The sequence below is a fragment of the Dermacentor variabilis genome, chromosome 9 (assembly GCF_050947875.1).
Source record: "Dermacentor variabilis isolate Ectoservices chromosome 9, ASM5094787v1, whole genome shotgun sequence".
NCBI classification, from domain to species: Eukaryota; Metazoa; Arthropoda; class Arachnida; order Ixodida; family Ixodidae; genus Dermacentor; species Dermacentor variabilis.
In genome coordinates, this window is record NC_134576.1 from 148,654,741 (window position 1) to 148,669,054 (window position 14,314).

Below are 14,314 nucleotides of genomic sequence, written 5' to 3' on the forward strand. Positions count from 1 at the left end.
TCGCCTACGCCACCTTGCCCTGATTTGGCACCATCTCACACGAGGCCCCTTTAAGGTGGCCTTCTCTTTACTTCCTTTTTAGGCTGCACTGGCTTTGGGCTTGGGTCAATTTTCAGGCTACACCTTCTCCGGGATCGGCCTTCATTTTTGATTAAAATCACGCTTTCGGTTTCAAGAGCACGCAATTTGAGCGGCAACTTGTGTGTTTAATATCTGCCTTTTTGCTAATTTACACATTATTACTGCTTCGGTGATAATCAACATTAGTCTCTATGTCCACTGCAGGATGGCGCCCTCTCTCAGGAATTTCAGACTACCCCTCTCCTAAGCTAGCTGTGTCGTACGTAGCTCTAAGCTAACTTGGAGCCGTCGTCTTGATTTCAAGCTTCTATTTCACGCCTTTTTCGTTGTCCTACATGCATAGAAGGCCTCGAATCACTAAACTTGTACGAGACGAAAGTGGTTAGACACTTAAGATCTCTCTGTTCCTAAATAGAACTGAAGTCGCCAAGAAAGACCTAGTCTTGGAAAAGTGTCACCCGAAGGCGAAGCGTCGTCAGCGATAACCAGGCGTTGCGCTTCGGCTCCTCGCGCTGCATTTGGTTGCTGCACAAGATGAGACCGACGGAAAACTACACGTTCCTGTTTGGCAGCGCTAGATTTCACTTGGCGTTCGCAATCGGCAAGCGTGTGGACCACAGTGTAGTAAACACACAGCTACTCAACGAACCCCCATGCGTGTGCGCACAACGCTTGTACATACCAGCAGTGGAAACCAGAACACTGCCGGCAGAGGAGCGGAGCGTCCGAGTGCAATAGCCCGGAGGTGGTACTCCGGGAACGTGTCCTCCGGCCCCCCCTCCGCTCACCGAAATTGCCGCATTAGTATGTGGGCTGCCCACCGCCCCCTGCCTCCCCCCCCTCCAAGTGCCGGGTCAAATGCCTGCCCCCTCCCCTCCCCCCCCCCCCAAAAAAACAAGAATGCGACGGGCTGATCCATCTTGTTACACAGTGCCCTGCACCTTTCGTGAGGATGACCTGGCTTCGACGCTTTTGCAGCTCAACGCACTCGTCGTGGTCTCGCTGTACACCCTTAGTAAGCCTCCAGGCGCAGGCCACGCATGCAGGTTGATATCGTTACAGCACGATGGCAGCGGCGCGAGCACCCATACGGTGTCCTAACTTCTGCCGCAATAAACTGGGTCTTGTAAATAGCTATTACGGCCAGAAAAAGTTTAAAATTACGTTAGGTACAAATGCAGCTGAAACTTCAAACGAGCGTACTCTAATTTAGACACGAAATTAATGAAGGTGGGGAACACCTCCACACAAACCCTGTCGTGCACACGACGAAGCAATTCTTATGTGTAAATTTAAGGCCCTACGAACAACATTGGGGATGCTGTTAAGGTGCAGTCTATATATATATATATCTACTGAATAAAGGGAAAATGAGACATCCACCCGTTCGTAGCAATTGCTACAAAGGAAACCCATACGGGTTCCTCGAAAGAAAAGCCTCATAGTTGAAGAAAAATTCGTCCTGGTCCGGGACTCGAACCCGGGACCACTGCCTTTCCGGGGCAGCCGCTCTACCATCTGAGCTAACCAGGCGGCTAGCAGATGGCAGGGCGAAGTCGAATTTGTCGACAACACGAAGCAAAGGCAAGAGTTTGACGTAGTAGTTCTGCGGAAACCCGCAAGGTGGTATCTACTGCAGCGACCATAAAGCAATTGTCAATGTCGAGCAATATAAAAGTCGCAGGTTCACCCCATAATAATAATATTTGGGGTTTTACGTGCCAAAACCACTTTCTGATTATGAGGCATGCCGTAGTGGAGGACTCCGGAAATTTTGACCACCTGGGGTTCTTTAACGTGCACCTAAATCTAAGCACACGGGTGTTTTCGCATTTCGCCCCCATCGAAATGCGGCCGCCGTGGCCGGGATTCGATCCCGCGACCTCGTGCTCAGCAGCCCAACACCATAGCCACTGAGCAACCACGGCGGGTAGGTTCACCCCAAAGGCGAAGTATAATTTGCGATAACAAATTACAGATGGCTATACAAAGTAGGTATAGCAGTTTTATCGACCGTGTAAACTCGTAAACATTCGTTTACTAACTAAATGAGCAAGTATGTTGTATTAGCAAGTACGAGAGGCTTCGTGCTGCCTCTCGGGCACCTACGCGAACTAAGCCGCGACAGCACAGCGCGCACGAAGCTGTCAGACCTCGGCGCAGACCGCTTTCCAGACGGCGCCCGCGCGGCCTTGCCAAGTCGCGCCATACGCAGCCGCCGCCGGAGTACAACGCCTCCCCCCTCACCTTCCGGTGCCTTGTGCGCTGGAAAAGCGGCGCGCTTCCTCGGTGCCTCGCCCGCTGCGCGCACGAGATCAAGCCACCACCCTCGGCTCAGCCTTACACGCTTTCACTCGCACCTATAGCACGCGGCGCACGGCCACGGTGTCGTCGCACTTGGACTTTACACGGAACATCACGGCGTCTCGCATCGGACTGTGGCACGTTTTCACAAGATAGAACACGTCATGACTTGTGCATAGAGATTGAACAACACTCGGGGGCGAAGAGTGGAATACGTCACGCTGCATTGATCGGGAAAAAAGCATCGGGAAAGAATGGCACGCTAAATCACGTCTTATATTCTGATTATTTCCCTTTAAAACTAATATTTCCTGCATAAATCAACTTATACCCTGACGCTTGCGTCACCAAGCGACTCGTCCACGACACGGCACACGCATCAGGGGAGTGCGCCAGACGCGCCGCCGAAGCGAGCGAGGCCGGATGCCCAATGCGCATGTGAGCGTTCGGCGACCCGTCTCTCTTTCTTTCTTGAGGGGGAGGAGGGTTTGGTTGTTCGCATACTGTTGCGTTCCTTCTGCACACGGCACTACTGCCCCATTGGACAGCAAGGTGGTAAATTTTGTTCATAATAGCAATTAGGTTTATTTCGCCTTAAGATGTACAGATAATTTTGGCGGGTCGGCCTAAGTCAGGAGGAGACTTGTCTAACAGTCTGCGCTGCATTTCAACCAGTTTAGGCTTACGGAGCGGCACCGAACGCCTTGACGCAGTTGTTGTGGCGTGCATTGATTATTTTTGAACATGTTTGTCACACTTTCTTCAACCCCCGACATTATTGTAACAAAATACTTTTGGGTGTACTTTTGGGGCACGTTGGCCGCACCCGGCGTGGTGATGCAGTTACTGAAAGGCAGCTCGGCCATTATGACGCAGTTAGATCCGCATTGATTGAATCTTACGCGTCCAAGTTTGTAACGCTTTTTATGCCCGTCCCAACAACGTACACCTACCTCGGTACGTAAGATTGTCGAAAACGCGGCGAGCGATTGCCAAGGGTGATAACACGGAAGTGAGTTGCTTGCGCCAGCAGAACGCACAAAACTCGGTGCACTTCCACTCTGCGAAGAAGGATGACCAGCGAAGCTGTGCATGTGGGCCCCTTAATGGCGAACTGCACCTACACCGCGGGTCGGCCCGGCATTGCACTACTTTCGGGATCGGTCCACATATGGGCAGTGCTTAACGCCTGCTTCACTTCCGCCGCGGGTCAGACCGGCATTGCATTTTCTTCGAGATGGACCCACGTATTGGAGGGCTTCACGCCTGCTTCACCTCCGCCGCCGGTCGGCCCTGCATTGCAATTTCTTCGGGGTTGGCTTACGTATGGGGAGTGCTAACGCCTGCTTGATCTCCGCCGCGGATCTTCCCAGCATCGCACAACCTTTGGGAGCGGCCCAGGTGAGATATAATGACGTTTTATTTTAGTAGGGCCGCGTCAATCACGCCACGTACCCGACGGCACGAACGCAGGGGGCGTCTGATGCGGACGCTGGAGAAGGCTCGAGCTTTATGTCGACACAAGGACGCGATTATGCGGGCACTAGCCCTTCACTGTAAAAAAAAAAAAAAAAATCCTCACTACGACAGCGTGCGTTTGGGCAGTAGACGCAAAAACAAACGCCACGCCGATCAGCGCAGCCGGTGTAACGCGTACCAGCTAGCGTTCAAAACGCGCGAGCCTAATAGCGAAACCGGAAGTGTGTTTCAAGGTTTAATGCCAGTCGCTTAGTGCGTTGCACTCAATTCGGCCGCTAGGCTCTAAGAAAGTGACCGCTCTTGCTGAACGTCTTTCTCTTACATTTGTGTTTCAACAGAATTTTAATCAAGAATAAATCCACCCCTTGCTCTGCAAGTCCACCACGGTGGCTGTGAGACGCGTTCGCCACTGGAGTGCGCCCTCATGAAACCTTTGATTGTACCGATTGCCACAGTGCGTGATATGTGCTTAATGTTTCTTGCTACGGCTGCTCTTCGCTAGTCCCCTGTAGTGGACAAGTTGCATTATTTGTGAACTAACAAAAGACCTTGTTTGTTCGACTAACGTGCTACCATCTCTGCATAATGTGCCTTCCTCAATATCTCGTGGTGTTTCCACTATCGGGCACAGTTCACAAGAATGCTGGAATGCTTAAAATATGAAGACACCTTGAAATGCACATTTACACTAAAAAGATTTTGCTTTGAAGTTTTTAAGCAACCGCGCACATTCCTCTACCCATTGCAAAAGTAGAGAGAGAGAGAGAGAGAGAGAGAGAAGTTTAATGATACGAAATGCTGAGAGGTCGGCCTGAGGTATATTCCTCTAGCCAGCTACTCAGCATTGGGGGAAGGGGAAGAGGGAAAGAAAGAGGGAAGAAAGAGGTGCATGATGGGTGACGATGACGATAGAAGGAAGATGTAGACGATATGGCAAGCAATTTGGCATGCTCAAAGTCTGCAATCCAGGCCAGTAATTTTTAAAAAGTTCAGTAATGCCTGGATGGCCTTCAAACTCGATTGAGCATCTGGCCAAGGGCCTAAAATAACATCCTCCGACAATGGTGCGCTGTCGAGACGCGTGAAGTCGTTGTCCAACCTTTCACGCTCTTCCACGTACTTAGGGCAGTCACAAAGCCCTAAGTACGTGGAAGTCACAAAGCCCAAGATTGCAAAAGTAATCTTAGTTCTACGATGTAATGCTCAAAATTAACAGGCTAATTTATAGGGTACAGCGTGCTTGGTGAAACCGATACTTATACTGTTCCTTCAGATTTTTCTCGAAATGACGATCTACTCATTTTTGTGCTGCGCCATCACTGATAAATTTTACACAGTGAAGATGCTTTCTTTGTAGCTATGTAGGCTGTTTTGTACACATCCGCGTGTACAATCAAGTAGGAATATCAAATTCTACTCATAGTAGCATTTTATTTTATGGCCTGTTATGTCTGATTACAGGCTTCCATAAAGCCAGTTTTTGTGTGTTGTTTAAGTTTTGATTGATAATTTACCAAGCGCTCCATCACATATTTCCACATCACATTTACCATCACATATTTTCCTATTCTAGTTCGTTGCACAGCTCATAGATATCACTGCATCAACATCGAAGCATTAGGGAATTCAGCAATTGGTTTCAAAGGTGAGATTGTTGGCGTAAGGGGCAAATTCGGCACCATGAAAGGACAAAGAAATTGAATTACTATCGCCAAATATTTTTGAAATTTTTAACCGCAAAACTAGCATTAAAACGGTCTTCCCAAAAAAGGAACAGAAGTCACGTACGTTTGTCCTCAAAACTAAAACTTTCAGTTTACAAAGTCTCATCATAACCTATATAGGGATGACATTTTTTATGTTAGATAGCCGCCACCAGTCGTATTATTTCATCGTTTATTTTTCTCTATTTCTCTCGTCTTTCAGCGCAGGATACCTATTTTTATTGATTCCCGCCAGTCTATTCCCGTGTGTTTCAGGTTAAGGTGCCCTCCTAGATATCCTCGCACGTGCGCTCTCGGCCGATCAGCCATAGTGGGCCGGCGCCACGCTTTCCGAGGTCGAGAAGAAGAGCCGCGAAGGGCCGGGATGGCAGCCTCGAACACGGAGGACGTGAAGCTCAACCGGCTCCGCCTCGGCCGCTCCTCGAACTGGGGCTACGTGCATCGCTGCGTTGCCATGGTGATGGGCATGGGAAGCCTCTGGCGCTTCCCGACGCTCGCCTACGAACAGGGCCGCGGTGAGTGGCTGCTGCGGTTGTTTGTGCGCGGCGACAGCGCGACCCACGGCGGCGAAGCACCCAAATAGCGCCGTTACCACGAAGCCGTTAATATACGCCCCATGCGCAGTGCCGCCTGAAAATGGTCGAGGGTGCTCCCCCGAACCTCGATGAGTCGGCTCACGCGTGACCTCGCCGACCGCGGGAGCGCCGACTCCCCTCCTCCTTGCGGCCACAGAGACGCTCCCGCAACTCGCAACGAGTTTATTCAATTCTCCTACATGCCTAGGAGGGTCTTTCCACCCCCTCACGCCAAGGAATAGGGTGCAAGCCGTTCCGCTTAGGCTTCTACAGACCAGCACACATCCGTGTCTGTCCGCTCTCAACGAAGCTTATCCCGATGTATATCTCGACGACGCCTGCCCGTCCTGCGGGCAGAGCTCCACTCTAGCGCACATGCTCTGGGAGTGCGGGTCGACGCATCGCGGAGGAAACGCAAATCCCGGGCCGAGAGCTGCTGGTCCCGACGTGCGACTAGCCGGTTGCGAGACGAGTTCGCGTCCTCGCCGGACCTGCAATAACGTTTCTTCACTACTCGCTCACTGAACATGTGACCGCAGCACAGAGACAGCCGTAATTTCTAGCTGTGAATACTAGGTACGAAGACAAACCTGACTGCGCAGTAAATGTTTTCATTTATGCAAAACTAAGCAAAGCACCCGATAGCCGTGTCAGGCTGAAGATGGTAGGGTTTAAACTATATTTTGTCCCCTGGTTCCGTCAAAACTACGGTGTGATCAGCGCCTTCAGCTAAGCGATACGCAAGGCCAATGAACAACGTTTGATTGCAATAGGAATTCACTTCTCCTAAGAGCTACAATAATAAACGAGAGATGGTAATATATTTGAGTCAGCAACCACGTTATTGTACGTCGTGAACGTGAGCTGAAAGAGAGTGCATCGCGCCATTTGACACAAGTTTTCCTTCTGGTGTCGCACGGCAGGTTCGACGCTAAGCTTTCCAGTTGCCATCATGAAGATGCCTTAGGCCCGGACTCTCATTTCCCTCTACATGTGAAAATGTGAAACGGAAAAATGATCTCATCAGACAACCGCTAGACAGAATAAAGTAAAATTTGTTGCTTTCAAGTGAGAAGGCTAGATTCTATTACGACTGTGGCAGTAAAAGTTGCGACATATATCTTTAAAGATTTCACGGCATATTCCCAATCCTTTTTATTAAGGTTTGCTACAACTTCATAAATGAAGCAAAACAAAAAAAAAAACACGCGTAAAGCATGAACAGAAATGTCGTCTCACCGGCATCTCTACGATCTTTTAACAGGACGGACTCATTGAATTACTTGATCATGTTTGACTTAGCCACTCAGTATGTGTCACTATGCGTGCGCGCGTTCCTAGAAAATCCTGCAAAATGGGCGTGTCCCAATAGAATTCTATGCATAAACCCTCGTCAGCGCACCTCTGTTATGCATTAAACATAAACGTAACTTCCCACGACACAAAACCACGAGACAGATTTGCTGAGTCGCAATGAACGCTGCGTGCGCAACCAGCGCTTGGTGCACCGCCAACGACGGCGGCACCGCCGCGCACGTGGAGGCGCACGTGTCGAGCCATCGAAAACTTTCTGTGCAACATATTGGAAATTATTTTAGAAGCTCGGAGAGGATACAGTCATATCTCGTCAATATAGACCCCGTTCATATGGACACCCCACAATTTGGACGAAATTTTCGGCGACCGCTCGGTGGTCACGTGTTCCTGCCCCACGTTAATATAGAAACTCATAGGCCGGATTATGGGCGACCTTTAGGGGCACGAAAGTGGAAGAGGCACACATATTCCAACTCGTTATTATGGACATTCCTTCGCATTGTGGTAGAAGCAGCGCATAGGTGGGGGCACAAAATATGCATCTATTGATACTGGTAACTGATACTGGTACTGATACTGGTACTGGGAGAAGTGTGATTACGTAACCCTTCACACCCACACTTCGCCCCCTGGCCCAATCTTTACACCTCTGTTGTGTTATTGAATGCTATCAAGACGCTGATATGCAACACGACGCGTGGTATATATATCGATATATCTAAGGCAAGGTTTAGTGTTTTCTGGTCAGTTCTGATACGAAAAAAAAGGATGGTAGCCGTAAAACGTAAGCTGGTGGAGCTTTCTTCTCAACTGAAAAAGGAAGCATGCAAATTCAAAGCAGAGACTTCTTCAGCATCAGTGCAGTGAAGTGTATATGAAGGAGGTGAGCGAAAAACACCTCCTTGGCATTTTTCTCGCCAAGTGAACGGTGCGCGCGATATTAAAGGAATCTGCAAAGTGGAGGAATGTTGTCAGCAGCTAGTTCAAGTTCACACCGGCAACGTGCCCCCAAGATTTAAAGAAAAATGGAGGAAGCCCTCAGCATGCGGTTCACGTAAATGCGTTCTACAGGCTGTTGTGCCCGTACCACCAGCCCGGAATTCGAATCTACAAGATGCAGAATTTATCCTGCGAACGCCCTTTGGACAAACCCGGGGCTGCGTCGAAAGGCACAGCGCCTTAAACTCTCCCTTGACAAGTCAAGATGCTGAGCCGTCAGGCAGCGGCGTCCTGAGGAGAAGCATCGGCAAGCGACATGTCCAAACGTGCAACAAAGTGCTAGACAGCCCGGCGCCGTATTTCCTTTTCCCTGGAGGTCACCGCGCACGGCAACTTTGAAGCGGGGGCCCAGCGCGGTCGCTGGTTGGACCTCTCGGACGATCGTCGAGTGCTGGCTTTGTATTGGGCCGTTTGAGTAACAATAGTTTCTCGGGGCTTTATAAGCCCCGACGCCGCCGCCTGGAGAACCGGATCCACCGACCCACCGGGAGCCGAGTGCCGCTCTCGAGTGGAGTGAGATGTGTCACGCGTTGGAGTCTCACCGGACGTCGCCGAGCGGGAACAATCGCGTTTGCTGTTAGCTCTCGGCCCCCGTGCCGATCCGATCTTGTCCTGTATAGGCAGGTTGCGAACGTAGTTCCCGCGCCTACTAGGGCGCCCCTCGCGGCGGCGAGCGCGGAACCGGCAGGATACGACCGGCCCGCTTGCGTTCGGAAAGCCTGTCTGTGCACTGTTTCGCGCGTAGGTGTTGCCTTTTCTGAGCAATGCCGAAGTGCAACCCGAGCTGTTGCGCAGTGGGCTGCAACAGCACGTACACCAACTCAAGAGGAACAAAGTTTTACAGGTTTCCAAGCCGACCGTATGAAGCAGAACGGCGTCAACACTGAAGCGCTCGTCCGAAGGCATAAGCTGTTTTATGTTCCGGCGTTATGCCAAGTGCGTTAACGCTGAATTCTTTGCTTTTACAGCAATGATGGCAGCAACGGGACACCTGCAATGCGTACCAGGATATGCAGCAAACAAAGTAGTTTGTTTCCACACAGTACCGCAGTAAAGCTGTGGAACTCTTTCCCAATCCTCTCCCATTTAAACAGTGCTAGGGCTTGCTGAGAGATTTGAGGAGGGGTTGCAGCTGGCTGAGCTGGCGTACATCCTTCTGCGCCCTGCATATCAACTAAGGGGCAGTTGAGATCACCAAAATTTTTGACGACGTGGTTTATTGGAACCTCCTTTGCACGCACTGAAAAGTCGCAACATAAAGGTATCGCACTTTCAGTGACTTGGGCGAAAATATTTTCCCAGTGTAGCCTAACACAAGTGATCTTCTCACCTTTATTTGTGTTTGGGGAGAGCAATCTTAGAATACCTCGGGTAGGTCTTACGAGTCGTAGACATAGACGACTCCCTTTCTCTAAATTCTTTTCACGAAAAATTCCGTCAGGATCTTGTAATTCCCGAAACCCGGTTAAAATTAATATCGGCACGCTGTTTCGCGCCATCGCTACCGTTTGACAGGGCGCCAAACACGCAGCGCGAGCTGCTGACACCGTGAGTAATCCTACCGTATTCGCGCAACTATTCGTCAGATGGCGCTAGGGGTCGGAAAGACAGGGCGCCACCTAGCACTTGCAACGTGCCCATAATGACCTGTATACAGTGTATAAAATCCCTTTCGTTATTCTCACCGACGCCTGACTCGGAGTCTTCGCTACCAACGCTCTGTCACGAAACGGGTGACGAGCGCTACGGGACCACCTCAAAGTCGTAATAAGGCGCTGTCCTAGAACACGAGATGTTACGAGAGAAGCCAAAAGAGTTCGGAACAAAGACGCCAGAAATTTGGCGCTTGAGGTTGCTCACGTGTTTTGCTTCCTGGACACAAAAGTAGCGTAAAAATCACCAGTGCGAGCCTTTATTTCATTATTTTTGGTTCAATAAACGATAGTTCTCTTTTCCTTACACTCATAACTTAATGTTTTTACCTTGATTCGCTATTATGGACGACTCACATTATGGACTATGCTCCTAGAAAACGGCAGCGTCCATAATGACATGACTCTATTCGAGAGTAAATAAACAATTTTTGAGGGCACTTATCTCAGGTCCGAAACGCACGTGCCTACAAAAAATGCCTCGAGTTTTGGTTTGAGAGCAGTACGCCCGTATCAACTGCTATGCAGACCAATGTCCGAGGGCGCAGAAGGCAGTTAGCGCGGCTTCATGATGCGTGGCAACAAATTCAGGTCGGCTATTGATTCGTAGCTGCAGTCGTGAATGTTGCATTTAGAGGCCTGAATGGGAAGCTTCAATGACTACGATAACAGTGACTCTCAGCTTACGCAAATTCGCAAGTTGAGCTATTCAAAAAATAACTCTGAGTATGGCAGCTTCATGCCAAGTCAACTCCATGTTTTTACTGCAGAATCATTTTTCTTTTCCTTTTATACCTTTATTTTTTTAGGTTTGTAGCAGACGTGGGCTGTATGGATACAACGCCCGTTGCGCCATCGTCTGGCATGGCGGAAGCCGGCCCGCCTAGGCTTCAGGCCGAACGGGCAGAAGCCGTGCGCCCCCTTCACGGAATGCCAGTGGTGCCGTAGACCTTGGCAAGGCTCCGTCCCACTTCGGCAACAAAGTTCGGTCGTTCTCATGGCAGTCTTCTTCAAATTGTTTCTCGACCTCGAGGGATGAAGGTCTAGGCCGCTTAAGATGTTACTGCAACGGAACGGTGGCGCCATCTATCACCGCTACGCATGGTGAAACGCGGTGGCAGACGACGACGCACAGGAGTCTTTTCAGCCGCGTCCCCGCAGACGACACGCACTTGTCGTTGCTTCACTCACCACATACACTCCCCTCAGTTTTGCATTGGACGCGTCCGATCGATTTCACCAGAGAAGCGGTCTTTTTCTCCAAGCCTCTCGCAGACTTCCATTTACAGAAACTACGGCATCGCCCGACATGGCTTAACACAAGACAGCACGCAAATATAATGCGTCGGAGTTTACCAATCCGTGCTACCACTACAGATGTGCCGGTCCCCTACGGTATTAGGCAACGAAGCAAGCGCAACCTAGACATCCTGGCCGCAACAAATGCGCTTCGTCAAGCGCACCATTTCTTTAACAATCCAAATAGACTTATATTACTCTGTTTCCTGTTGTAAAGCTTCTTGCCTGACACGGACTCACGGCCCCTCCCCCTAACCTTTGTAGAGCTCTAAGCAGTAGGGAGCTGTGGGAGGCTGCCATGCGCAGCTACAACCCCGAACTTCAGGAAGCTATCCTGAGGTGGGCTGAGGTGGTAGAGGAGGCCTACCGCGAGTAGGATAACCTCCCTCGCCTTCTTCCCGCACTTCCTTTCCCTTTAAGATGGGATAAATAAAGTTGTCTCTCTCTCGGCGAGCGTGGCGAGGCGCACTCGTCGCCGCGCGCGTTGTCGCTCGCCGCCGCGTCCGAATGCTGCAGGTCTCGCCACCCGAGTCAGTCTGCGTGCGCGTTGCCGAGACGCGCATAAATGTACGCTTCTTATATCATAGGGAATTTCAGTGCCATGTGCAAAGCTATCTGTGATTACTTTCTTATGGCACTCGGCTGTCGCCGCTTCTACAGTAACCTAGTTTGCTTCGAAAACAAAATATTCCCGTATTCTTTTTCTTCCTTTGTTACAGGCGCCTTTCTGATCTGCTACCTCATCATGACCTTTCTTTTGGCCATGCCTCTGTGCCAAATCGAGATAGCTCTCGCTCAGTTCTCGGGCTCCAGCATCAAGGCTCTGTGGAAGTGCATGCCTCTTGGGAGGGGTGAGCGTCGTGCATGACGTCATTTCCGTTCAGTAGCCAAGTAGATACGCAACGATTTCAGTGCATGCTGCAAAGAATATACACCGAAACGTTAAACGGCATATCCTTTCCCTGATTTTCTCAGTGGCGACAGCAAGTGTTGTGATATACTGCCATGCACCACCTGTTGTGCTCTCCCATGGTCCACTCACTGCGTAGTATAGATGCTCACAAATACGGCACGTTTACTCCTCTATTTACTTTTTAATGCGTTAACATTACAAGTGCCAAACTGAAAAAAAAGGTGTATGTCTTTCAAGTCTAACAAGCAGGTCACGTAGTAAAATAGAGGTAAGCACAAGGTCGCGCCTGCTAAGCACAATGTCGCGGGATTGAATCCCAGCCGAAGTGGTCGCATTTCGATCCGGGCGAAATATGAGATCACCCGTGTACTTAGATTCAGGTGCACGTTAAAGAACCCCAGCTGGTCGAAATTTACGAAGTCCCCCACTAAGGCGTGCCTTATTTATCAGAAAGTAGTTTTGGCACGTAAAATCATATATATATATATATATATATATATATATATATATATATATATATATAGAAGTATTCTGCGTGGTGAAAGACCACTTGCTTTATGATCCACCACCACCATCGTCGTCCGGATTAAAAACAAACTCTTCCCCCCGGCAGGCATTGGCGTCGCCGGCTGTTTCTGCGCCGCCCTGGTGAGCGTCTACCAGGCGCTGGTGGTCGCCTACGCGGCGACGTACCTCGGCGACAGCGTGCTGTACCCGGAGCTGCCGTGGACCGCGTGCGGGCCCGCCTGGGGCGCCGACGCCGCCTGCTACGGCCTCGCGGACGCCCAGGCACGCGGCCGCGGCACGGAATTCGTGCACCAGCGTTTAAACTCCGCGTGCATTTACACCGCCAGGCGAGGACGCCCGCCCATTCGCCATGAATGTATTCCCACGCTCGCGACGTCCGCTTAATCTGACTCGAATGCTCCCGCCTCGCTCTCAACGACCAGCGTGCGCCAAGTACTCGTTTGAGTAAGCGCTCCTCGCGCTGGGCAATGACATGATTAGAGAAAATGTTCGTCAATTCGTAGAAACTAAGTGTAATGTGAAGCAAAGTATCACTTCATAATTGTAATGACAAGCTATATAGAAAATGGCGAGCATAAACAGCTCGTTTAAAACGTCAGGATCCCCAATGAGTTTAAAACAAAAATCATGAATCGTTTTACCGTTTAGGAGTTACAGCCAGAAAACGTCCATAAGACCCATTAATACCGCGATAGCACCTCTTTCGCCCAAACACCGTAAAAATGGCTAAATTTAGCGAGAAAACCGATTAGTTGACACCGCTGGGCGCCACGTCCTTCCTTTTAGCAAGATCAGCTTCCGCGTGAAACGATCCCTGCTCCGCTACGTTCTTCTCGCGTTCTGCTGTTTGATTCCGTACTTCTCGTTCTTGTGCCCGAGAGAATGCGTCGCACTTTAAACCGCGCCGCAGAACTACGCGTCCCATTTCGTATTTCTTTGTTAACGTTACCCGATTTCTAACAAAATGATGTGCGGCTGTTTATTACATTAGCATTAGGAGTGCTAGAATAGAAAAAGGTGTATGTGTCTAAAGTGTGGGAAGCCGACCACGTGGTAGTGGTAGAGAAGCGATGGGAGAGCTCAGTAGAGAGTGCATGTATGTGTATGTATAATATGTGCGCATACATACACACATATATAAAGATAAACCTAACAAGCATGCTTGTCAATATATATATATATATATATATATATATATATATATATATATATATATATATATATATACATATATATATATAAGTGACACCAGCAATGTGGTCTGTCTTCTTGAATGTACTATCTGCAAGCGACAGTGTATTGGACAAACATACATTTCTTAGAATACAGCCTTCAGTTACTTAGAAGCGACATTATACTGGAGCCAGGCTTTCACTCACACCACGACGGGGAAGTTTCTGAGTACTCCTTATTTAAAGGTTTCATACCGCCGCCTCAAGCATT

At 49.7% G+C, this 14,314-nt stretch overlaps 1 protein-coding gene and 1 non-coding gene across 2 annotated transcripts; one reads left to right on the top strand and one right to left on the bottom strand.

The window, feature by feature from the left end:
* Positions 1 to 1,539: 1,539 nt before the first annotated feature.
* On the bottom strand, positions 1,540 to 1,614 carry TRNAS-GGA (transfer RNA serine (anticodon GGA)). Its single transcript has one exon. It is a non-coding gene; the product is annotated as a tRNA-Ser (tRNA).
* Positions 1,615 to 12,171: 10,557 nt separating this feature from the next.
* LOC142558234 (sodium-dependent noradrenaline transporter-like) lies at positions 12,172 to 14,019 on the top strand. Its single transcript, XM_075670388.1, has 2 exons — positions 12,172 to 12,281; positions 12,957 to 14,019. The coding sequence occupies exons 1-2, from the start codon at positions 12,176 to 12,178 to the stop codon at positions 13,253 to 13,255; spliced, it is 405 nt and encodes a 134-aa protein (XP_075526503.1). The 5' UTR covers positions 12,172 to 12,175; the 3' UTR covers positions 13,256 to 14,019.
* The last annotated feature ends 295 nt before the right edge of the window (positions 14,020 to 14,314 follow it).